A 27,001-nucleotide genomic window follows, 5' to 3' on the forward strand; every position below is an offset into this window, starting at 1 on the left:
AAAAGCCCAAATAGTTTGTGGCTATTAAAAGGCAGAGATTAAGAGCATTGGGCAATGTAAAAGCACAAATGAGTGATGACTTAAACAAGCCTCAAATTTTATTCAATGTTAAAATTTCACTTTTTTGTTCATAAACATGCACTTAAATGTGTAACAAATCAGAACATCTATAAAAAGATTAAATTTTTCCCACTATGACTCCATTACTCTAATTTCTCTCAAAACAGACAACTATTTTGCTTTCTTTTGTATTCTTCCAAAGCCTCAAAATGTAGTAATTACTCAATTTGCAAATACTATTAACCTGGCATAGCCTTTTAAATTAATTATAAATAAACCCTAGACATTACTTCATAGCAACACAGTTTGAGTTTTCCCATTCTTTTACAAAATCATGAAAACCTCCTTGGATGTGTGGCTCTTAAAAAAAACTTCAAATCAATGGTAAAATGGTCCTTTTAAAGGGTATTTAGGTTATGTCTTAAAGACAACACTAAAATCTACATAATCAATAAAAATCACTGAAACTGATCTCTTCTCAATGCCTAGTCTTTTTTGTTGAGCACAGTAACATTCCACCAGATGCCCATCTCTGTGAATCAGTACTGATGGACTGAGAATTGCATAACCAATGGTCAGAAATTCTTGAACACTCACTGTTATGGAATTAATGTCTAAGGGAAAAGTTAAATATAAAGAAATCAAGCAATCTGTCCAATAAAAGAAAAGAAAGCAAAATGTCAGAAAGAGAACACTCTTAGCAGTCTTCAGCTCAGCGGGGGGTTTGTAAAGAAACTTGGAGTTGTTAAGGTATAGGACACGCTGGTGGTGCTTGTGGAGAAGAAGTACCATGTAGCCACTGGCCATACCTATGACACCCTGAAACACAGCATTCCTCAAGACCATGAGGGTGAGAAAAATCCATCTTATTATCCAGCTTTCTGGATGAAAATAACAATAGTTGTCACTTTTACTAATTTGTGATATGTTCATATTTCTGATATTTTTCATGTAGTATGGTAAGTTCACACTTATCAAGGAATTGAGTATCCAAAAGAATAGCAACAAGGGAAATATGTTCCCTGAAGACCTAAACTTGAGTCTCCTCCACACAGAGTGTCTAAGACTGATGGTGATGGCTTGGACCACTGTGAGAAGACTGCTGGTGCAGATTGAAAGGTTTCGGGCCATCCTTGACAGATAAACAATGATCTTTCAGTCCCTATCATCTAAGAAGTTTCCCAGAACAAAAGCTGCTACTGTTTGGGTACACCTTTTGAAAGAGTCATTATGATATTTGTAAAAGCCAAGTGGAACAGTATAACATGTATAGATTTCTTCTGAATGTCTTCAAACATGCACAAAGCATTCACAAAAATAAAGATATTCCCCACAAAGCCAAGTCCATTACAAAGAAGAAGACTGTTTCTTTGACAAGAGTCAAAACCATTTCTTCCTTCACAGGCAGAGAAACTTGGATCCAACAAATATTTTTTGAAGTAAATATCAGTAGTAGTTGCAAAAAATATTTCATACTATAGCATTTTTATGAAGTGTAAGGAAACATCACAATATATGTAATGGTGCTTCTTTTATCCAAAAACTTTTCCTTTTTCTGAGGCATCTTTGTGAGTCATTCTATGAACCTAAATCATAGAACCTTCTCCAAAAATTGATCACATCTTAGGGCACAAACCAAGCCTCAGCAAATATAAGAAAATAGAAATAATCCCATCCATTCTATCTGATCACAATGCATTAAAACTAGAACAAAACAACAAAAACAACAGTAAAAAACATTCAATTGGAAGCTGAACAACACATTGCTCAGTGATCAATGGGTCATTGATGAAATAAAAGAGGAAATTAAAGGTTCCTAGAAGTTAATGAAAATGAAAACATGACCTGCTTAACCTATGGGACACAGCAAAGGCAGTCATGAGAGGAAAGTTTATAGCCATGAGTGCATATATTAAAAAGACTGAGAGATCTCAAATCAATGACCTAATGCTACATCTCAAACTCCTAAAAAAACAAGAACAAGCAAATCCCAAAACAAGCAGAAGGAGAGAAATAATAAAAATAAGAGCCAAAATCAATGAAATAGAAATAAACCAAAAAAAACCATGAAGAATCAATGAAACAAAAAGTTGGTTCTTTGAAAAAATAGATAAGATTGACAGACCCCTGGCAAACCTGACTGAAATGAGGAGAGGAAAAACCCAAATCAGTAAAATCAGAAATGCAAAAGGGGAAATAACAACAAACACCATGGAAATCCAGGAAATCAACAGAGACTACTTTGAGAACCTATATTCTAATAAATTTAAAAATCTTGAAAAAAATGACAGATTTCTAGATACTTATGACCATCCAAAATTGAACCAAGAGGATATTAGTCACCTGAATAGAGCTATAATGCAAAATGAAATTGAAGCAGCAATAAAGAGTCTCCCCCAAAAAAAAAGTCCAGGACCTCATGGATTCTCTGCTGAATTCTATCAGCCCTTTAAAGAAGAACTAATACCAACCCTCCTTAAACTGTTCCACAAAATAGAAAGGGCAGAAACACTGCCTAACTCATTTTATGATGCCAATATGCTTTCATCCCAAAACCAGACAAAGACACCTCCAAAAAGAACTATAGGCCAATCTCCTTAATGAACATCAATGCAAAAATACTCAATAAAATAATGGCAAATCGAATTCAACAACACACCAGAAAGATCATCCACCACAACCAAGTCTGCTTCATCCCAGGAATGCAAGGGTGGTTCAACATATGCAAATCTATAAATGTAATACAGCACATCAATAGAAGCAAAGACAAAAACCACTTGATCATCTCAATACATGCAGAAAAGCCTTTGATAAGATTCAACACCACTTCATGATGAAAGCTCTAAGAAAACTAGGAAAAGAAGGAGAGTACCTCAACATTTTAAAGTCTATTTATGACAAACCTACAGCCAACATCATACTTAATAGTGAGAAACTGAAACCATTTCCTGTAAAGTCAGGAATGAGAGAAGGGTGCCCTCTATCCCCAATCCTATTTAACATAGTACTGGAATTCCTAGCCAGAGCAATTAGGCAAGAAGAAGAAATAAAAGGAATACAAGCAGGTAAAGAAACTGTCAAAATATCCCTATTTGCAAATAATGTGGTCCTATACCTTAAAGACCCAAAAAACTCTACCCAAAAACTCCTAGACACCATCAACAGCTACAAAGTGGTAGGATACAAAATCAACTTACGAAAATCATTAGCTTTTCTATACACCAATAATGAGCAAACTGAGAAAGAATATATGGAAACAATTCCATTTATAATAGCCTCAAAAAAAATCAAATACCTAGGAGTAAACTTAACAAAGGATGTGAATGACCTCTACAAGGAGAACAACAAACCCCTGAAGAAACAGATCGAGGAAGACTAAAGAAGGTGGAGAGATTTCCCATGCTCATGGATTGATAGAATCAGCATTGTAAAAATGCCTATACTACCAAAAGCAATCTACATGTTTAATGCAATTCCCATCAAAATCCCAATGACATTCATTACAGAGATTGAAAAATCTACCCTGAAGTTCATTTGGAAACATAAGAGACTGTGAGTAGCCAAGGCAATACTCAGCAAAAAGAGCAATGCTGGAGGTATCACAACACCCGACTTCAAAATATATTACAAAGCAAAAGCAATAAAAACAACATAGTACTGGCACAAAAACAGACATGAAGACCAGTGGAACAGAATAGAGGACCAGGGTATGAATCCACACAACTATGCTCATCCTATTTTTGACAAAGGTGCCAAAAAATACATGATGGAGAAAACACACCCTCTTCAACAATTGTTGCTGGGTTAAGTGGTTATGTGTCTGCAAAAAACTGACTGAAACTAGATCCATGTTTATCACCTGTACTAGTATCAACTTAAAATGGATCAAGGACCTTAATATCAGACCCAAAATTCTGAAGTTGGTATAGGATTGAGGAGGAAACACTCTGGAAGTTATAGGTATAGGCAAGGACTTCTTCAATAGAACCCAGCAGCTCAGCAACTAAGAGAAATGATGGACAAATGGGACTTCATAAAACTAAAAAGCTTCTGCGCAATGAAAGAAATTGTCTCTAAATCAAAGAGACCACCCACAGAGTGGGAGAAAATATTTGCCAGTTATACATCAGACAAAGGACTGATAGCCAGAATAGGGAACTTAAAAAACTAAACTCTCCTAAAATCAATGAACCAATAAAGAAATGGCGAAATGAACTAAACTCAGTTCATTTCCCTTTTTATTCATTGAACTGACACATAAATTACACACATTTATGGGGTGATATGTGATATTTCCACACAGGTATGCTTTGCATAATGTTCAAATCATGCAAACGTATACATTTATTTATTACTTCTTCATGGTCCAAACAAAGTTTTCTTGCTATTTGAATTATACCATACATTATTGTCATCTATAAATTATTCTTTGGTGTACACCAAAATGCATACTCTTATAACTGTAACTTAGTATCCATTGATCCACCTTTCCCCAAGATTCTCTCTTTGTTACAGTCCACCATTTTACTCCCAACTTCTATGAGATCATTTTTTATATGCATTAGATCATGTGATAGTTGTCTTTCTGATGCAGTACTTGACTTTAGAGGAAATAATTTCAGTTTTTCCCCATTTAGTACAATGTTAGGTATAGGCTTGCCATATGTATCCTCTATTTTGTCTACATCAGTTCTAATGATTTGTGCTGTGAATATGTGAAACCTGTAAAATGCCATCACATATTTTAAAAATTACCTTGTTCTGGCTTCTTGTTGGAATGAATGTTCCACAGAAATCTGTATTTTGGCTCCAATTTAAGAAAAAGAAAATGACAGTTTTCATGTAAATAATAATCAGCATATATTGTGTATCTACAAAGTCAGGGAAACTGATTACATCAGGCAGTATAAAGGAACTAACAAATGATGCCTTGAAATAAGCCACAAATTGAGTACATTAAATCTTTATTTATTTGCTTAAAAACTGCCTTTAAATGGTTAAAAATCAGAAAACAGAAAAAGAAAAAGTGAAATTCTCCTTATCATGCCTCCATAAACCCGGTTTCTTAAAAGGAGTCAGCTACTCTTCAGTTTCTTTTGCATTATTTCAGAAGTTCATAATATAAACAGTATCTAATTAAATATACTGAAATTTTCAACTTGGTTTTTGATATTTTACTACCAGAAGTGGTGGTACTACTGATATGTTTGTGTGAATATTAGCCACTTCCTTAAGGGTGACAGGATAGAGAAAGAGAAGACAGGTTGGGACCTGCTAACTTTCTATGACCTCTATGTCAGCTCAGCACTGTCACCAGCTTTCTTGTATGAGAATATACCTTTATATGCTGCAGCACCTCTTGCTTGGTTTTGCATCACATACAGCCCAACAAAACTAACAGTTAGTTCAAACATACTCAGTGAAAGGAGCAATGAATAGACATTTTCTCAGTGTCAGATCTCTCTCATTGGGCATGCCAACATTTAGCCACATGTCCATATCTGTGCATCAAGACAAATGGGCTGAGAATCTTATTATCAAGGATCAGAAACACAGGATCACATACTGTTAAGAAATCATTCTCTGAGGAGAAAATGAAAAATACAGAAATAAAACAGTCCATTCACAAAAACAAAAAGGAATCAGAGCATCACAGGGGGTTTGAATAGTTTGCATCTCAGAGGGAGTTTATTATAGAGAAACTTAAAGTTCTTCAGAAATTACAGAACATGCTGGTGGTGCTTGTAGTAAGTTTTTTCTTACTCAGAAGTTGAGTAAGCAAAAGGAAATAAACATGAAAAGAATACACCATGGATTTTTTTGGCTTGAGACTCATTCACATATAGCTAGGAGTATGGCTTAGACCACAATAAGGAGAGTACTGGTGAAAGCCTATATCCTCTGAGATGATTTCCAGACAAGAAACTGTCTTTGTCCTTGGCACTACTTTGGAAAGAAGTATTACATTTGTAAAAGACAAATGGATGAAAATGCAGAGTATAGATTTATTTTCAGGTTCCCCCTAAGAAGTGCCCATATAACTCACAAAAACAAAGATGTTCCCTGCATTGACAGGTCCTGTCAGAAACCATTTCTTACTTCATAGGCAGAAACCTTGGATCCAGCTAGCATCTTTTGGAAGACAGCATGAGTAATGATTACATATTTGCAAAAAATAATTCATATTACAACTATATTCTAGAATGTAAGGGACTGTCATGATATATGAATCTAAATATCACTTAAATTTATGTACAAAGGCTCTATTCTGTTTCCTGTGATACTCTTTGGATCATTCTATGTAGTCTCAAATGCCATCTTATGGATGAATATTCAAATATCAAAATTTTCATTCCAGATTTTTTCAGCTCTATCATATTAGAAAAACCAATGTACATATTCAAATACTTATCCATATAATGCTGGGCTCCATGTCCTTGAACTCCAATGTAAATGATACTCTTTCCTTTATAAAATTAACCTCCCCCAAACATTTCATTTTAGTAAAGAAAAACAAACCAATATAGCTTTGACCCCATCTTATTATCCAGCACACTGCTAGGTCAAGGGTAGGCACTTTGCATGTTTCTTCATGAAGGTATTAAGAACAAAGAACTGAAAATTAGAGAGTTGCTAAGAACCTCTGTTTAGATTCAGAACCTCTATATAGAAAAAAATGAAAGCTCCAGGAAGGCAGGAATTATTTTTATCTATTTATTCACTTATTCTGAGCACATAGGCAGGTGTTAATAAATTTTTGTGAAATAAATGATTGATGGATTCAGTAATAAAAAACAGATTCCCAGGAGGCATGGTTGTGTTATCTGTCAGATTCCTTTGATTGACCACTTCTGTGGGGTATACGAAGATCATGTATTTTTAAGGATTAACTTGGATTCAGAAAGTAAAGCAGAAGTGAATTTTTTTAGGGCAGCACAAGAGGTATATCTTGTCAGCCAGTTGTACTATTCAAAGTGGGTAGCATGAAAATGCCACTGGATAGAGAAGGATGGGGTGTTTTTTCAAAAACTGCAAGCAATACAACATGGTAAAGATTGTTTTGCTGACCATTTGCACATAGAGACCCTGACCTACACTGAGGAAGAATAGATAATGCAATGTTTTTCAGTATGTGAGTGGAGTGACACTATAGAAATCATTATGGATGTTCCTGAGAAAACTAAGGATAGGACTGCCATATGATCCTGGTATATCACTCCTGAGCATGTATCCAAAGTAATATAAGTCAACACACAGTTGAGATACACACCCATGTTTATAGCAGCCTTATTCCTAATAGCCAAAATGTGGAACCAGCCTACATACCTCTCAACAGATGAATGGATAAAGAAAATGTATATACATAAACTGGAGTGTTATTCAACCATAAAGAAGAATAAAATTACATTATTTTCAGGAAAATGGATGAATCTAGAGATTATCATGTTTAGCGAAATAAGACAGTCTGAGAAATACAAATAGCACATGTTTTCTCTCATATGTGTAATCTGATCTTTAAAAACTAATAACAAGAATGTGAAACAATCTCTGTTTGGGGGTGGGTACCAGAGTAAGGGGGGAGTGTGAAGGGGGAGATATGATCAGAGTATTTATACCCATGTATATGAAAATAGAACTATAAAGACTCATTGAAAATGCTTTAAGAAGGGGTGAGGAGGCACAATGGGAAGGGATAGAGGGGGTGAATTTGATTGAGGTTCATTGTAGGCATGTGTGAAAGTATAGTAATGAAAACACTGCTTGCTCTGAATTACATTCAATTTTTCTTGTATGACTTTTTTGATTTTCTCAGATTTAAACTCCACAAAAGATTGGCTGCTTTCTTTATTCATATTCATCATTTTATTAATATTTTACTCATGGAAGTTTATTGTCTCTGTTTATTTCAGTAAAAATAATGTTTTTTCTCAAAGGATTATTTTAACATTCCATTTAGGAAAAAAAGGTTAAAATACATTAAAAAAGGAGTCACTATTAAATGTTACTTCATATAATCTTCAGAATTTTATAGAACTAATAAATGTAGAAAAGTGGCAGGATACACAAAAATCAGTTTTGTTTTTATAACAACAAAAATCTATCAGAATAGAAATGAAGATAACACTCTTATTTACAATCACACTAAAATATTTAGGAAAAATTTAACCAAAGAGGTGAAAGATTGTACTCTGAAAACTGTAAAGCATTGGTGAAAGAATTTGAGAAGACACTAATAAATGGTAAGATACACTGGGTTGAACTAATTCATATTATTAAAATGTCTGTATTATGCAAAACAATGTACAGGTTAAACACAATCCCTCTCTAAATTCCAAAGATATTTTTAAACAGGAATTGAACAATTCTAACATTGATATGGAACCACAAATGACCCCACATTTCTAAAGCCAATTTGAGAAAGAACAAAGTTGGAAGCAGCACGCTACCCATATCAGGGCACATGCCATCATCCTCATGCATGATGCATCATCATGCGTCGTGTTGAGAAGGGGTGCTCTCAAACACTTTTGTCTAGCCAGGCCTTGAACCACAATCCTCCCTATCTCCACCTCCCAAGTAGCTGGGATTACATGCTTAAATAACTGTGTCTGGCTATTTACTGCTTTCATTTATTTTTTTCTTTTATTATTCATATGTGCATACAAGCCTTGGGTCATTTCTCCCCCCTGCCCCCACCCCCTCCCTTACCACCCACTCCGCCCCCTCCCTCTCCCCCCCACCCCTCAACACCCAGCAGAAACTATTTTGCCCTTATTTCTAATTTTGTTGTAGAGAGAGTATAAGCCATAATAGGAAGGAACAAGGGTTTTTGCTGGTGGAGATAAGGATAGCTATACAGGGCATTGACTCACATTGATTTCCTGTGCATGTGTGTTACCTTCTAGGTTAATTCTTTTTGTTCTAACCTTTTCTCCAGTTCCTGGTCCCCTTTTCCTATTGGCCTCAGTTGCTTTTAAGGTATCTGCTTTAGTTTCTCTGCGTTAAGGGCAACAAATGCTAGCTAGTTTTTTAGGTGTCTTACCTATCCTCACCCCTCCCTTGTGTGCTCTCGCTTTTATCATGTGCTCAAAGTCCAATCCCATTGTTGTGTTTGCCCTTGATCTAATGTCCACACATGAGGGAGAACATACGATTTTTGGTCTTTTGGGCCAGGCTAACCTCATTCAGAATGATGTTCTCCAATTCCATCCATTTACCAGAGAATGATAACATTTCATTCTTCTTCATGGCTGCATAGCATTCCATTGTGTATAGATACCACATTTTCTTAATCCATTCGTCAGTGGTGGGGCATCTTGGCTGTTTCTATAACTTGGCTATTGTGAATAGTGCTGTAATAAACATGGGTGTGCAGGTGCCTCTGGAGTAACCTGTGTCACAGTCTTTTGGGTATATCCCCAAGAGTGGTATTGCTGGATCAAATGGTAGATCAATGTTTAGATTTTTAAGTGGCCTCCAAATTTTTTTCCAGAGTGGTTGTACTAGTTTATATTCCCACCAACAGTGTAAGAGGGTTCCTTTTTCCCCACATCCTCACCAAGCCCTGTTGTTGGTGGTGTTGCTAATGATGGCTATTCTAACAGGGGTGAGGTGGAATCTTAGTGAGGTTTTAATTTGCATTTCCTTTATTGCTAGAGATGGTGAGCATTTTTTCATGTGTTTTTTACCATTTGAATTTCTTCTTTTGAGAAAGTTCTGTTTAGTTCACTTACCCATTTCTTTATTGGTTCATTAGTTTTGGGAGAATTTAGTTTTTTAAGTTCCCTATTTATTCTGGTTATCAGTCCTTTATCTGATGTGTAGCTGGCAAATATTTTCTCCCACTATGTGGGTGGTCTCTACAGTTTAGAGACCATTTCTTTTGATGAACAGAAGCTTTTTAGCTTTATGAGGTCCCATTTATCTATGCTATCTCTTAGTTGCTGTGCTGCTGGAGTTTCGTTGAGAAATTTCTTACGTATACCTACTAACTCCAGAGTAGTTCCTACTCTTTCCTGTATCAACTTTAGAGTTTGTGGTCTGATATTAAGATCCTTGATCCGTTTTGAGTTAATCTTGTTATAGGGTGATATACATGGATCTACTTTCAGTTTTTTGCAGACTGCTAACCAGTTTTCCCAGCAGTGTTTGTTGAAGAGGCTGCTATTTCTCCATCATATATTTTTAGCTCCTTTGTCAAAGACAAGTTGGTTATAGTTGTGTGGCTTCATATCTGGGTCCTCTATTCTGTTCCACTGGTCTTCATGTCTGTTTTTGTGCCAGTAACATGCTATTTTTATTGTTATTGCTTTGTAATATAGTTTGAAGTCAGGTATTGTGATATCTCCTGCATTGTTCTTTTGACTGAGTATTGCCTTGGCTATTCGTGGCCTCTTGTGTTTCCATATAAATTTCACGGTAGATTTTTTAATCTCTTTAATGAATGTCATTGGAATTTTGATGGGAATTGCATTAAACATATAGATTACTTTTGGGAGTATCGACATTTTTACTATGTTGATTCTACCAATCAATGAGCATGGGAGATCTCTCCACTTTCTATAGTCTTCCTCAATCTCTTTGTTCAGAAGTGTATAGTTTTCCTTGTAGAGGTCTTTCACATCTTTTGTTAGGTTTACACCTAGGTATTTGATTTTTTTTTTGAGGCCTTCTTCTTGCCTAATTGCTCTAGCTAGGAATTCCAGTACTATGTTGAATAGGAGTGGAGATAGTGGGCATCCTTGTCTGGTTCCTGATTCTAGAGGGAATGGTTTCAGTTTTTCTCCATTAAGTATAATGCTGGCTGTAGGTTTGTCATATATAGCTTTTATAATGTTGAGGAACTTTCCTTCTATTCCTAGTTTTCTTAGAGCTTTTATCATGAAATGATGTTGGATCTTATCAAAGGCTTTTTCTGCATCTATTGAGATGATCAAGTGGTTTTTGTCTTTGCTTCTGTTAATGTGGTTTATTACGTTTATTGATTTTCATATGTTGAACCACCCCTGCATCCCTGGGATGAAGCCTACTTGGTCGTGGTGAATAATCTTTTTGATGTGTTGTTGAATTCTGTTTGCCATTATTTTGTTGAGGATTTTTGCGTCAATGTTCATTAAGGAGATTGGCCTATAGTTCTCCTTTTTGGAGGTGTCTTTGCCTGGTTTTGGGATAAGTGTAATACTGGCTTCATAAAATGTGTTTGGCAGTTTTCCTTCCCTTTCTATTTCTTGGAACATTAAAAGGAGGATTGGTATCAGTTCTTCTTTAAAGGTCTGATAGAATTCAGCAAAGAATCCATCAGGTCCTGGACTTTTCTTTTTGGGGAGACTCTTGATTGCTGCTTCAATTTCATTTTGTGTTATAGGTCTATTCAGGTGATTAATTTCTTCTTGGTTCAGTTTTGGATGATCACATGTATCTAGAAATCTGTCCATTTCTTTCAAATTTTCAAATTTATTTGAATATAGGTTCTCAAAGTAATCTCTGATGATTTCCTGGACTTCCATGGTGTTTGTTGTTATCTCCCCTTTTGCATTCCTGATTCTACTACTTTGGGTTTTTTCTTTCCTCATTTTAGTCATGTTTGCCAAGGGTCTATCCATCTTGTTTATTTTTTCAAAGAACCAACTTTTTGTTTCATTAATTCTTTATATAGTTTTTTTGGTTTCTATTTCATTGATTTCAGCTCTTATTTTTATTATTTTTCTCCTTCTATTTGTTTTGGGATTTTCTTGTTCTTGTTTTTCTAGGAGTTTGAGATGTATCATTAGGTCATTGATTTGGGATCTTTCATTCTTTTTAATATATGCACTCATGGCTATAAACTTTCCTCTTAGGACTGCCTTAGCTGTGTCCCATAGGTTCTGGTAGGTTGTGTTTTCATTTTCATTGACTTCCAGGAACTTTTTAACTTCCTCTTTTATTTCATTGATGATCCATTCTTCATTAAGTAATGAGTTATTTAGTTTCCAGCTGTTTGCATGTTTTTTGTCTTTACTTTTGTTGTTGAGTTCTACTTTTACTGCATTGTGATCAGATAGTATGCACGGTATAATTTTTATTTTCTTATATTTGTTGAGACTTGCTTTGTGCCCTAGGATATGATCTATTTTGGAGAAGGTTCCATGGGCTGCTGAGAAGAATGTATATTGTGTAGAGGTTGGATGATATGTTCTGTAGACATCTACTAGGTCCATTTGATCTATTGCATATTTTAGGTATTGGATTTCTTTGTGATTTTTTGTTTGGATGACCTATCTATTGATGATAATGGGGTGTTAAAGTCTCCCACAACCACTGTGTTGGCGTTTATATATGCTTTTAGGTCTTTCAGGGTATGTTTGATGAAATTGGGTGTATACAGATTGATGATTATTATTTCCTTTTGGTCTATTTCCCCTTTTATTAGTATGGAATGTCCTTTTTTATCTCATTTGATCAATGTAGGTTTGAAGTCTACTTTGTCAGAGATAAGTATTTCTACTCCTGCCTGTTTTTGGGGGCCATTGGCTTGGTAAATCTTCTTCCATCCTTTCATCCTAAGCCTATGCTTATTTCTGCTGGTGAGATGGGTCTCCTGTAAGCAACAAATTGTTGGATCTTCCTTTTTAATCCATTTCATCAAGAGGTGCCTTTTGATGAGTGAATTAAGTCCGTTAACATTAAGCGTTAGTACTGATAGGTATGTGGTGATTCCTGCCATTTAGTTGTCTTAGTTGTTTGAAGGTTTGAGTGTGTGTAACTAAGTTGAGGTTACTCTCTACTTTCTTGCTTTTTCTTTTCCTGTGGTTGGTGCTGCCTGTCTTTTCATGGTTAAGTTGGGTTTCACTTTCTGTGTGTGGAATCCCTTGCAGAATCTTTTGTAGTGGTGGCTTTGTGGTCACATATTGTTTTAGTTTCTGCTTATCATGGAAGACTTTTATTGCTCCATCTATTTTGAATGATAGTTTTGCTGGGTAGAGTATCCTGTGGTTGAAGTTATTTTCATTTAGTGCCCGGAAGATCTCACCCCACACTCTTCTTGCTTTTAATGTTTCTGTTGAGAAGTCTGCTGTGATTTTGATGGGTTTACCTTTGTATGTTACTTGTTTTTTCTCTCTTACAGCCTTCAATATTCTTTCCTTAGTTTCTGAACTTGTTGTTTTAATGATGATATGTTGTGGGGTAGTTCTATTTTGATCTGGTCTGTTTGGTGTCCTGGAGGCCTCTTGCATCTGTATGGGAATATCTTTCTCTAGATTTGGGAAATTTTCCGTTATTATTTTGTTGAATCGATTACGCATTCCCTTTGCTTGCACCTGTTCTCCTTCTTCGATGCCCATGATTCTCAAGTTTGGTCTTTTGATGGAGTCAGTGAGTTCTTGCATTTTCTTTTCACAGGTCTTGAGTTGTTTAATTAATAGTTCTTCAGTTTTTCCTTTAATTACCATTTCATCTTCAAGTTCTGAGATTCTGTCTTCTGTTTGTTCTATTCTTCTTGATTGGCCTTCCGTTTTGTTTTGCAGTTCTGTTTCATTCTTTTTTCTGAGGTTTTCCATATCCTGTCTGTTTTCCTTTTTAATGTTGTCTATTTTTGTCCTGAGTTCATTTATCTGTTTATTCATCATGTTCTCTCTTTCACTTTGGTGTTTATGCAGTGTTTCTATGGTTTCCTTTATTTCTTTTTTTGCTTTTTCAAATTCTATTTTTGTTTTCTTGGAATTTCTTGAGTGTCTCCTGTACATTTTGGTTGACCCTATCCAGTATCATCTCTATAAAATTCTCATTGAGTTCTTGTAGTATGTCTTCTTTTAAATTATTCTTGTGGGCTTCATTGGGTCCTTTGGCATAGTTTATCTTCATTTTGTTGGAGTCTGGATCTGAGTATCTGTTTTCTTCATTCCCCTCTGGTTCCTGTACTAATTTTTTGCTGTGGGGAAACTGGTTTCCCTGTTTTTTCTGTCTTCCCATCATTGTCTTTGGTGTTGTTACTGTCCCTGTACTCTGTGCAATTAAGCATTTTGTAGCTTTTAATAATAACAATGGTAATATTTAGAATGGAAGGGTGAGCAGAGATGGAAAGCAAGAAGTTAAAGAAAAGGGGAATACAAATACACAGACAAGAGCGAGAAAACAGAACAAGGTTTCAGACGAGAAAGTTTCAAAGGTATAAACAGGGAGCATTAGTGTACTAATTGACAGTAAGCTGAACAGACATTAGAGGGACAGAGATAGGATTGAAAATCAAAAATAAAAAAATTTAAGATAGGAATAAAAATAAAAAATAAGTAAATGAAAGAAATATCTATATATTAAAAATGAATTAAAATAAAATGGAAAATAGAAAATTTAAAAAATACCCAAAAAACCCTCCAAGTTCAAATGCAAAGAAGCTTCCATCTTAATAATTTGGGGGTGCGTCTCAGTCTCCAATCCTGGAGATGGTGCCTCAGATGTTGTTTTTAGTTGTCTCATCAAAGGGGACACATAAAGTAAAACAAAACTACATACACACACACACACACACACACAAACCCACCTAGTGTCCCAAGTTCAAATGCAATACAGTTTCAGTAAGTTTTTCCACTTGCAGGTGTAATTCAGTTGTTCTCTCATCAAAGGTAGGGAGAAAAAAAAAAAGAGTCTGGATACAGTTCTGAGTATGGTATCTGCAGCTGTGGCTTGCCTGCCTGCTGCTGTCAGCCTGCTGTTGCTGGAGGCATTGTTTATGCAGATCTCTGGGGTGAGCTTAGCACTCACCTGGCCCAGCAGGCTTTCTTCAGAGTTCTCCTGTGCAGGAGCCTCTGTTACAGGCTTTCCCCTTTCCAAGCACTGGGAAAGGTGACACTGCACCTGCGTTGTCAGGCCTGTGTGTTTATTTACAGTTCATGTGGGAGGTGGGTCTTCCCCCCTCTCCTGTGAAGTTTTCCTCCCACTGCCACTTTCACAAGCTTTCCTGCTCCTGCTTGCTGGGCGGTGCTGCTGCTCCTGCCAGCTGCCATGTTTGTTTACAGTTCACGTGGGAAGTGGGTCTTCCCTCCTCTCCTCACAAGCTTCCCTGCTCCTGGTTGCTGGGTGCGCCCTGTCCCCGCTCCCGCTAGAGCCTCTCCCGCCTGCCCGGCTTGTTTATTTACAGTCCCGGGAATGGTTCCCTTTCCCCAATCTTCAGCGCTCAGGGCGCCCCACCCTCTTTCCAGCGTGTCTTTATTGCTCTTATTGCTTATTACTCAGTTTCTCTTTTTTCCCCCGGGTGGAGGTCAGTCTGTCCAGGGGGCTATGCTGCTCTGGCCCAGGTTTGTCTGTGGGAGTACCGCAGTACCATGAAGCTCACCTGGTCCACATCTTCCCAAGCCGTCTGGATGCCAGCGACTGGTGGCCCGGGGGCCCTCCTTGTTTCTCCGTTTAACGTGAACTGGAGATTCTCTGCACCAGCTGGAGGTGTGGAGGGGTCAAAGTTATGCTTCTTCTCAGTGATTATGCCTGCAAAGTGTGTCTACAGTGTCTTTCCAAGATTTCACTATAGGAGGCTCGCTTTCTGCTTCCTTCCTCTAGCCACCATCTTGGAATCCTCCTGCTTTTATTTTTTTAAAACTTGAAATAAAGAAAATAAACTGCTCTAGATCAGTCAGCTAACTCTGCATAATCTGACCCATAAGAAAGACCCCTGACTCTGCCTCTAAAAAAGACCCCAATACTCCATGTAAACAAGCATACTCACCCACATTCATTTGTAGAGATAGTCATTGTTCCCATCCTTTCACCTCAAAACATTTAGAAGCATGAAAACACAGGAATTTAACCTAGTTAGACATTTTATCTATTATGATTAGATAATTAATAACTTATCATAGTGACTGAATTTCAGAGATGACTTCCAGGCCTGTTGCAGTTGTTTCCCCCTGGATAGTTTCAATGCTCAGAACCGTGTGAAGGTTGCCTGTGGGTACAAGCAGAGTTCTGGACTCCATTGTATCCACTGCTCTGGAGACCACTTAGTCTAAAAAAATACAGAACAGCATAACTTCCTTCAAAAACTGCCTGTTTCAGTTCCTATCCTGTTAGGTGGGAACCGTAACCCATAGCAGGGGCTTTGCATTCCTCTCAGGCCTACTCCCACTTGCTCCCTGAGCTGCTGGGACTTTGGCCCACCTACATGGTTGCCATGAGTATCCTTCTGGGAATTCACTAACCTTCCACATTTTCCCTTGTTGCTTTGGAGGGAAGGTCCAATTCTGTTTTAGCAAGGGAGCTTTTGTTTCTGGACCAGTGGTCCCAGTGAGGTCAACAGTTGAATCCACTCCCTCTTCATACATGCCTGGGGAAGATGTAGCCCAGTACTCAAGGCACATACCCTGGATCCCTGGTCCTTTGTGTCTCTAGAAAATATGCAGTATGTTCCTGTGTAGGCTGTGTAATGAGCGACCTGAAGTGGGAGCTGAAGGCTCCTGTAGCTCAAAGAGTTAGTGGTGCAGTACTTATACAGTAGTATGTGTGCTGGCGATGCCCAGGTTGTAAATTTGAGCCTCAAATGGAGCACTGTTTTCAAACTCAATATAGCATCCTTTGAATGTGACTCTTTTCCCATCGTGTTTTTCTGTGTATTTTGTGACTATACTTCATGGTATGCTTGGAATTGTCTTACAATATTTATTCTTACCAATTTCTTTGTGTGTGTGTGTGTGTGTGTGTGTGTTTGTGTGTTTGTGTGTGTGACTGGTTGTAGGAAGCACCCTACACCTAGAACACTTTATTAAGACCTTCTTGCTTCCACAGTTAAAGACACTGATTGAGCTATAGACATTTTCTGTACCTGGTTCTAGGTCACTCTGAGCAGAGCTTCCCCAGGCTGTTGGGAGTTGGGACACTACTGTCAGGCAGGACCCAGAATGAGAATGATGTTATTGCCTAAGAGCCTTAGGTGGCATCAGGCTTCAAGTGGGCCCTTGGGTAGTCAGGAGCATAGACTTAAGCCAGGGCCCAGGGGCAACAATCACTGAGATGAGCCAACCCATAATCCTCTCTGGGGTTTCCAGAACAAGGGCTGGGAATGGGCAGCAGTGTTGTGGAGGGGGCAGGGGACATGTTTCCAGGCACTGCTAAAGCTGGGGGAGCTTGGCAGAAGTTTGGGTGGTTATATGATTTGTGGTAATTGGGCCTTTCTGCATGAACTAGGGAAGTCATGCATGGAGGCTGGGCTGGGGCAGCCAGTACCAGGCCTGGGAACAGTAGGTTGGGTGGGAGGGACCACAGTAGAGAATTAAAGCCACCTGACACCCACATCCCACTTTAAACAACTATATTCATGCAGAATGAGGCAGGGAGCTGTCCCCACCAGGGATGGGTATTGATGCTCCTAGTTCTTTAGTGTGGAAGAACACAGGGGTAGGGTAGGTGGTGGTGTTTCCTTAACCAAATCCACTTTTCATGTCTCCTAGAGGTACTCCTTCATCTATCCACTTCCAGAATCCAATCTGACTGCTTTCACTTCCCCAACTTTTCTCACAAGGCACTTGTTAAAGGGCTGCTGGGCCATAGAGGAAAGAGGTCTAGGATGTGGCACCTAATCTACAGGGTCAGGAGAAGGAGTGGAGGTGGTCAGGGACTAGTGGCTACCACAGTACAGGTGCACAGCTAGGCCAATGAGCAGTGTGGCCAGGAAGAAGGCAGCTGTGAGCTACAATTGTAGCTGCTGAAAGCACAGCATTGACCACCAATGAGCAGGACACAACGAAAAGATGTGTGATGCTACTGGCATGCTTCATGACAGTTGACATAAGCAGTCCATTTAGTGCCTGGCTCAGTACCACAAGTGCTGCCCATCCTGAGAAACCCTCTAGGAAGCCTGGGCCTGGGGCACTACCTGCATGCAAGCCAAGGTTCAGGAGGACACCAAAAATGTAGAGGAAGAGGTTCTGAAGTGCCAGGGGCAGCCGCTGTCGCTTCATAAGCAGATCTGTGTACACAGATGACAAGCCCGAGATGAGGCAGTATAGGATGAGAAGCAGCAGTCCCAGTGGGTTGATATGCAGGTGCAAGGGGCTGGCAGCAGCTGCTGTGTGGGTCCCAGAAAGGGTGTTTCCAGGGCCCTGAAGGCCTCCAGCTGCATAGCAGGCCCCTGCAACCATCATCAGCAGCAATGCCAACCCCTGACTTGCAGAAGGTGGTGCTGGAGAAAGAGGCAGTAAAACAGGGATGTGCTTCCAATCTTGAGATTGCTCAGCACCTGGTAGGTGCTAGGGTCCATGTAACATTGTAGATAGATCACCAGGTTGTTGTTGGCTCCACAGAGCAGAGCTGATGGTGCAAAAGGAGCAGCCTGGTGCCAAGGTGGGGACCCCTGGGGCCACATTTGCCACCCTACGAAGAGGGAGAAGGCACACACAGTAGCTTGGTCAGCTCAGTGAGCAATACAGCTGAGGAGGGACAGAAGGGCACAGTGCCAGCAATGGAGCGTGGGCACCATACATGGCAGTGGATAGGAGTAGCATCAGCATCCAATGGGCCTGCCTAGAAAGGCCCAGGCCTAGCATACCCCCATCCTCAACACTCCTCCTTAACACAGACCCTGGGTGGCCTGTGTAGTTAACAAGGGGCAGAGGGATTGGGACACATTTGAGGGAAATCAAGTTATAGAGCCAGCTCCCAGGAGGGAGGAGCTGTGGTGCATCACTAGAGAGAATACTGAGAATCAGAGTTAGCTGCACACTCCAGTTAGGGTTGGAAGAAGAAAGGGCTGGTGACCCACAGTCTTGGGGCCAGTCCCATGGAGCAAAGAATGGGAAGGAGTCCAGGGTGCAGGCTGAGGAGCTACTGTCCACCCTCTGAAGGAAGATAAGCAAAGATGAAGGTGGCAGAACAGGTAGAGACAGCAAATGAATGACAGCAGGGGGAACCAGGTAGAGTGTGATTGAAAGGCCTCCAGTTGGAGGCCCCTGATGTTCATCTTGCTTCCCTCATGGGATCCAGAGGTAGTCAGTCCCCCTGCATTGTGACCAAAAGTAGTCTCTCAGTGTCTTCTCCACGTTGGGCACAGCATATGCCTGCGCTGCATAGATGTTGGTGCAGGTGCCCACCACAAAACCCAATACCGCTGATGCCCTCAGTTTGGCTACCACATAGTCTGCCCGGAATCCCTTGAGGAATGGGGAGGACAAGAGTGATCCATCCTGGCTCATACCACTGTTGACTTCGTCTTCCATGCGCTGCTGTAGATGCTCCAACTGGTCCTTGAAAAATGCCAAGTCCTTAAGCTTGGGCAGAGAATCCTTGTCATCCTCCATCTTCCCCGCTGAACCTCTTACTAATTTCTTTATCACTTAGAAAGTATTCAATACCAAGCAATTGCCAGTTTAATCTGTTGTGCTTCAAAGAGTTACTTTCTCTCATTGATCATCTCTACTTTGTCCTGCAACCCAATTTCAGATAATGGATAGTCCCTGGCACTTTTCTTCCTCTATTTGTTCATTATTCCTTGGGAAGAACCAAGCACAAACTGAATAAGTACATTGAAGTCCATTTGAGGGACTACAAAGATGAGAAATTGTTGGGGCTTGCTGGATTAAAATGTCTGGCTTGAGATAAAAATAAAATACTTATTTTTAGTAATAGAGTCACACCCAGTATTTTCCCTATGCAAGCAAGAAGCTAAAAGCCACATGATAGAGATGGAGGAATGGGAAGCTGGTAAGAATCTGTCCTTTGAACTTCAAGGACCACTGAATGTGCCTTAGATTTCCTAGTACCAGACTATTAAAAGAGAAAGTAATTCTCTTTATTAACTTAATGTTCTGAGAAATTAGAGCATTTGAGTCTGGACCACACTGAGGAGACGGGTGGTAAAGATGGAAAGTTCCCAAGCTACCCTTCTTAGGTAAACCACAGTTTTACAACCAACATCACCTAAGATGTTTCTGAAATGAACAATTATGGTTATATCTCTGAACCCTATGGTACTAATAATTAGTGCATTTGAAAAAGCTAAGTGGATGAGAATAAAGTCTACAGGCTTGTGTTTAGGACCCACTAAAAAAAATACAAATGTCTCAGAAATACAAGGATGTTCCCCATAATTCCAGGTCCAGTAAGGGAAAATTAGAATATTCTATGGATGAGGTTACTCCAAATCATCTTCTGACTTCATGTACTGGTCTAGGAAAAACATTTTGAGAAGCACAAGTAGGTAAACATGATATATTTCTGCTCTGTGAACTTTCTCTGTTTACTCTAATGAATAGAATAGTTTCTGAAATATGTTAATGTATACATTCTTATCTAGAAGGTGCCTGATCTTATTCTTTGCATTGTTATTTTTGCTTCCTCTGACATGCAGATGATGATAACTACAAATTGGACATAAATTTCATGCTTATGCGTAAACTTGCCTTTCCAGAACTTCTTTGTATCCTTCATCTCTAAAATTCATGTGACCACTTTTTTTCTTAGATGAAAAGTGAACAAATAGCAATATATCTCAGTCAATCTCTAAGGTATGCAACATCGCTTAGTCAATTTCTAAGTCAAGATCTAAGTTTTGGCTTAGATGACTCCTTCCAAACCACCTTATGCTAATAGTAGTATTGGTGCTCCACCCAGATCCTCCTTAGCACCCTGTACACGATCACTTTCAAATTTTTGTTGGGCTGAAAAAGAACTGTAGCTTGACCAAAGAATTGTACTTGCCCGAATGGAGCAGCTTCCCAGGGGAGATAACACTGCTTACCCACTCCTCTAATCCTGTGGGTAGATGTTGGTCATATAACCAGGCTACCCCACACACTTTTGGAGTCAGCCAGGAGATAACCTCCTATGTTTCCCTCTGGCGTTGCATCATTAGGCTCAATAAACGGCTTCTCTCAAGTGGTATGTTGGCCTACCTGTGATCTTCACAGGTAGAGTGGGCTGAGCTGGTAACATGAGGTGACATTAGCAGCAGCAGTAACATCAACATGCAACATCAGTGGTAGCAGCAACAGCAGCCATAACAAGTAAGCTACAGTTTTTCAGAGAGTGACTGGGGGGTAGAGATATAGGGAGTAGAGTCAGCAGAGATGAATGATGAAGGATGCTAGAAGTATGAAGAAGGTGAGAGAAAACAGAAAGACAAGATAGTACAATGCAAAAGACTGCGAACAGCTGAAAATAAGAGACTGTGGAATCTCTAGAAGATTGCAGGGAGTTGCCATGACCTAAGGGCTAGGGGTCTAATACCCAAAGACTGACAGCTACAACACTGGGTTGGGGGGAGGACATGGCATGGGGACAACCTGGAAGTGTGGGATTGTAATTTGCCCTAATCAGAGCCAGACACAGTGGTTCATGCCTACAATCCTAGCTACATAGGGGTTGAGACCAGGAGGATCACAGTTCCAGGATGGCTCTGGCAAAAAGTTTCCAAGGCCCCATCTCAACAAACAATCCAGGTATGGTAGCTTGCTATCTGGGAGGCATAGGTAGAAGGATAACAGTCTGAAGGTAGATCTAGGTAAGATTGAAAAACTGTTTAAAAAAATAAGGTCAGCAAAATGGACTAGGGGCTTGACTCAAGTGGTAGAGTGCCTGCCTACCAAGCAGGAGGCCCTGAGTTCAAATCCTCATAGGCCAAAAAATACACCAATCACAGAAAAGCTTCCGGTTCTTCAATAAAAACCTTGCCTAATGACCAATTACAAGCTCTACATTGCACCAATCACATACTGTTTTGTTGAGTCACTGGGGAAATGCTCCTTCTTGTGTCCTAAGTGAGAATAGCCACAAGTTGAGCAGGGTCATCTAGAGTTCGCTGAAGTTTGCCATGCCTGTAGCTGGTGTAAGTTGTCTGAAGTAGCCTTGGTTGGTGCACAGCCTTCAGTACCAGGAGTAGTGGCTAGTGGCCAAGGTGGCAGTTTTCCTTGCAGCTGAGGTGTAGCTTTCTCAAGGCACCTGTGAAGTATTCAAGGCAGCAGTTTTCCATAATGACAGTCTGGCCAGTCACCAAAAGAGAGCTACTGAGTTGACAGCTCCCCATCCAGACAGCAGGACACAGGGAAAAGTTTACAACTGTCAATCAAAGGGTCAGATCAGCCAGTCTGGACAGCTTTGCTTATTTTAAATACACACTAATGGGTGTTTACAATAAAGACCTATCATTAACATTCGTAATATTATTTAACAGTGCTTAAGTCCCAATAAAATGCTCCTAGGGAGGATTAGTTCTCATCCACACATCAATAGATAAGGTAAACTTCCAGACTTCCTAATTTAGTGAGTGACATAAACTATTTTTAAGAGACTTGTAAATTATGGTTAATTTTCACTTGCAGTATCTTCATTATTCTGCTTATGAGTAATTTTTTTTTCAGTCATACCCTTCTGACCTCTAAGATATCAATTACAAGATTTTGGAATGAGAAATTGTCTTTGCTTTCTTGAAGAGTGTCACACCTGGGCTGGAAAAGCTGTGCAGTTATGTCTACTCTGGGAACTGCTTGGAAGAGACAACTGTGCTTATGTTTTAATAAGATTTGACAAGCTTCTTTCCTCCAAAATGTGAAGATCAATAAAATATAGCCTTGTGCCATTAGTGGAGTTAGCAAATGGTGGTGGTGGGAGGGACATACTCTAGATGATTGAGGAACATCATAAACCTGAGAAGTAAAAGTCCAGGATTAACAAGAATAAGCATTGCAGTCAGCCACTCAGGGTTGGATTCCCCAACTCCTATCTGTATGCTTAGGAACATACCGGTTGCCATCTCGAAGACCCAATATTCTCTTCTATGAAATAGGAATGGCATTTTATTTATAAAAGGTGAATTGTGAGTCAGTGTTTCTGTAGTGCCAGCAAATATTAAAGAATTATTTTCTAAAAGCAATTATTGGTGGTATTATACATCCTAATTTTTCCCCCTAAATTCTCTGAAATTGTATACTGTGTTATAATTTGAATTAACAGAAAATTCAGAATAAACTATTGCTGGCACATTGCTTGGCCAATGGTGAACATATACACTTTTGTTGGTGGAATTATTATCAAATACGTATGTGAATTATAATGAGTTATAAAGCATGGGGTTGCCAAAAATCTCAGCTAAGGAGATTAAGGATCTAAATTTAAAAGAAATACTACCTCCAAGAAGACAGGGTTCAGCCTTGTGTATTTATTTTCTTATGTATTCAGAGCAAGTAAAATACTGTCAGGAATAAGGCCGGTGCTAAATAAACATTTGTGGAATAATTGAGTGATTGATACAGGACAAAATTGCTCATCCTCTGGAGGAAGGGTTGCATTATCTGTCAGTTTCCTTCAACTGATCACTTCTTTGGGGACATATTCAATTCTAACATATTTCTAAGATTAGCTATGATTTAGTATGTGCAGCAATAATTTGTAGTTTAGCAACAGAAATTTATTTTTTCACAGTTTGCTGATCTAAGTATGATAATTCCATTGGCTAGGGAAAGATATTCATTGTAGGTAACTGGAGGTAATTCAATAGGTGAAGATTACTTTTTCTGGGCAGGCAAGGTTGGTTCATGCTTATAATCCCAGTTACTTGGGAGATAGACATTGGGATGATCAAGGTTCATAGCCAGCCCAGGTAAAAAGTTAGCAGGACTCCATCTCATCAAAGGAAGCTTGTTGTGGTGGTTCATGCCTGTAATCTCAGATATTCAGGAGGCATAATGATGAGGATCAAGGCCTAAGGCAAATCCTGGACAAAAATGGAGACACTATCTGGAAAAAACATAACTAAACCAAAAAGGACTGGGGGGAGAAATGACCCAAACAATGTATGCACATGTGAATAAATGATTAAAAAATAAATAAAAGAAAAAATAAAGTAAAATTCAGACATAATATTCCACCTTAAATTCTTTAGTTTGTGAATCTTAGAATCAATGATACTTTATTTTATATAAAGTACAATCACAATCATCAAATTTAGCAGCAATCATTTATTATAAGAAGTGAGGGGTCAAATAGTAAATGAAGAACTAGGATTTGAATCTAACTTCTCTGGCTCCAGCTTCTACTCCTAGAATTCTAAACAAAGAATAGTTATCTCTTTTAGAGAAGTGTATGCCCTAGAAATGAGTGCCAGTTAATTTTTTATGTTTCCAATGTATATTTTGAAGTTTTAAATAGGGTAAAGACTTGAGTAACCACTGTTGACAGTGAACTGTTTGCTTGCTTCCTTGCTGACATCAGCAGAAATCTTTTTGTGCATCTGGCTTATTGTCCTTAGTGAGACCAAAGCTCTGGAGAAATTAAGTGCTCATCTTAGTGGGGCCCCCCCAACAATCCTGAACTTAAAGATACTGCTTTGCAATGTCTGTTCCTGAATATTAAGGCTGGGTTTCCATGTACATGATTGGAAAAAGTAATCTTTTTTCCTTTTTTTTTTTAGCAGTACTGGTGTTTGAATCCAGACCCTAATGCTTGCTAGGTAAATATCTATTCCTATATCTCCTGTATGTGCTCTCCCTTGTTGAATTTTACTTTTAAATAGTACCCTTCTCATCCCAAAGTAGTAAGGAGATAGAAAAAGAAGATTGGCAAAATATTGATAATTAATACTGAATGCATGGGACTTCATTACCTAGTTATATGTGTTTGAAAATTGTCATATGAATAGTTTAAAAAATATAGATTTGTCATTTTAGTCATCAAAGGATTAGGTGTTAATTTCTCCTTCTTCTGAAAATACTAGTCACATGATTGAAAATGCTGCCTTCTCTCTGTTCCATTAAATTGTTTCTTTTTAGGTGGAATGGAAATTAAGATGGCCATTGGGAAATGGTTAGGCAGTTCCTGAAATGTTAAAAATATAACTGCCATATGACCCAACCATCCATTTCTGAGTAAATACCCAAAGGATATAAGGTCAGAATCCTTAAAAAATGTGTACAGTCTCATGTTCAGTGAAACAGCCCCATGTTCATTATTCACAACAGCCAAGATTTGGAAACAATCCATGTGTCATTGATGAATGAAAAAATGGAATATATAATGGAATATTACCCATGCTTTAAAATGGAGGCTCTGATGTTTGCAAGAGCATGGATGATGCTTGCTGTCATTAGGTTGAGTGAAACAATCCAGTCAGGAGAGAAATACTTCATGATCCCACTCTATATATATTCAAAAAAAATGCACAGAAGAAGAGAGTAGAACTGTAGTTATGCAGGGGTTGGGAGATGGGAAAATGGTGAGATGTGGGTCAAGGGATGAAGAGTTGCAGTTGTGCAGCATGAATAGTCAAGAGACCTCATTTATAGCATGATGACTAGAATTGATACTATACTGTATGTTGGAAATTTGCTAAGAGAGAAATACCGGGTGCTCTCACCACACCCACCGAATGATACCTAGATGGATATGTCAATTTAGCTAAAGTGAAGGGTTCATTTCATGGTGTATATGTTTATGAAAAAAATAATTTCATTGTTTCAAGACTATATGAGGGGAGGAAGTGTGACTCAAGAGCTACAGTGCCTGCCTAGCAAGTGTGAGAAGTGTGAGGTGCTGATACAGTTGTTTCCTCCTAGGTAGTTTCAACTCTCAAGTCCCAGACAGAGTTGTCCTAGGCAACAGATGGAGCTTTGGTTCCCCTTCAATGCACAACTTTGTAGACCACTTAGCAGAAAATGCAGTTCAGCATCATTTCCTTTAATAACCGTTTGGGCCCTTAAGTTTCTGACTCATTTTTATTTATGAACTGGAAAGAGCTAAAAGGCATAGTTTTCTATTAATCTTTAAGGGATTCCACACTCCTTCCCAGGGCTATTCCCACCACCACCCTGTGCAAATAGTGGAACTTACTCAGAGGAACAGAATAGCACAGGGGATAGAGGTCAGGGAAGGACTCCTGGACCGGCAGAGCAGATTGACTATTGTTTGCCCAGAGCATGGCCACTGTCCCTTGGGGACGCCTGAGGCAGTGGCAGATTCCTCTGACCACCTTGGAAGGAAGTGTCCACAGCAGTCTTAGTAAGCAGACCCTGCTCAATGCCTTCAGGATGGTGGAATGGTCCCTGTGTGGTTCCCAGGTGAACTCAGTCTATCTTCACAAGAGTCAGGAAGAAATATAGCCCTAGGAATCAAGGTGTACATTAGGGGTCCCTGGGCAATTCAGACTCTGGCAAGGACACTGGACCCTGGAAATAGGAGCTGGGTGCTCCAGTAGTACAATTGGTTAGTGCAGGGTACTTATGCAGCAGTATGTGTGAAGTGATGCTCAGGTTGTGGTTCTGAGTCTCACCTGGAGCATGGTTTCCAAACCCAAGATAGCATCTTTTATTTTTTTTTGAGTTAACTTTTTAAAATTGTTTTTGCATTTATTCATATGTGTATACATTGTTTGGGCCACCTCTCCCCCTACCCCCTGCAGCCCTCCACCCTTCTCCCAATCTTCCACACCCCCATTCTTCCAAGAGGGCTGTTCTGCCCTCTTGTTCTCCAATTTTGTTGAAGAGAAAACATAAGAGATAATAAGAAAGACAGCATTTTTGACAGAGCTATACAGAGAGACTCCTAGCATTGCTTCCACGCACATGTGTATGATACCCCACATTGGTTCATCTCTACCAGACCTCTTCACTACTTCCTGGTTACCTTCCCATAGTGGGCTCTGCCAGTTTAAGATATATTTGCTCCCCTACAGTGGGCACATCAGTCACATTCAAGTTTTAGGTTTCCTTCTCTTTCCTGATTCCTCCCGTGTGTGTTCTCCCTTTAGTGTGTGATCCATATCCAATAATATTACTGCATTTGTTTTAGGTCTATAATCCACATATGAGGGAGAACATGTGATTTTTGGCCTTCTGAGCCTGGCTAACTTCGCTAAAGATGTTCTCCAGTTCTATCCATTTACTTGTGAATGACAAAGTTTCATTCTTTTTTGTGGCTGAATAAAATTATATTGTGTATAAATAGCACATTTTCTATATCCATTTGTCGGTAGTGGGGCATCTTGGCTGTTTCC

General features: G+C 39.1%; 2 protein-coding genes and 1 pseudogene across 2 annotated transcripts; all 3 read right to left on the reverse strand.

Annotated features, from left to right (window-relative positions):
- Positions 1-474: 474 nt before the first annotated feature.
- Positions 475-1,450, reverse strand: LOC141425892 (putative vomeronasal receptor-like protein 4; annotated as a pseudogene).
- A 16,191-nt stretch (positions 1,451-17,641) lies between these two features.
- LOC109682103 (probable UDP-sugar transporter protein SLC35A4) lies at positions 17,642-18,982 on the reverse strand. Its single transcript, XM_020157129.2, is given in 6 exon segments — positions 17,642-17,726; positions 17,728-18,199; positions 18,202-18,420; positions 18,423-18,470; positions 18,473-18,860; positions 18,956-18,982. Coding segments are annotated over 6 exon segments (1,239 nt in total).
- Positions 18,983-18,992: 10 nt separating this feature from the next.
- LOC141425893 (SLC35A4 upstream open reading frame protein-like) lies at positions 18,993-19,319 on the reverse strand. Its single transcript, XM_074084830.1, has one exon. It carries the CDS (start codon positions 19,317-19,319, stop codon positions 18,993-18,995), a length of 327 nt encoding a protein of 108 aa, XP_073940931.1.
- Positions 19,320-27,001: the final 7,682 nt, after the last annotated feature.

This window comes from Castor canadensis, chromosome 8 (genome assembly GCF_047511655.1).
Source record: "Castor canadensis chromosome 8, mCasCan1.hap1v2, whole genome shotgun sequence".
NCBI lineage: Eukaryota > Metazoa > Chordata > Mammalia > Rodentia > Castoridae > Castor > Castor canadensis.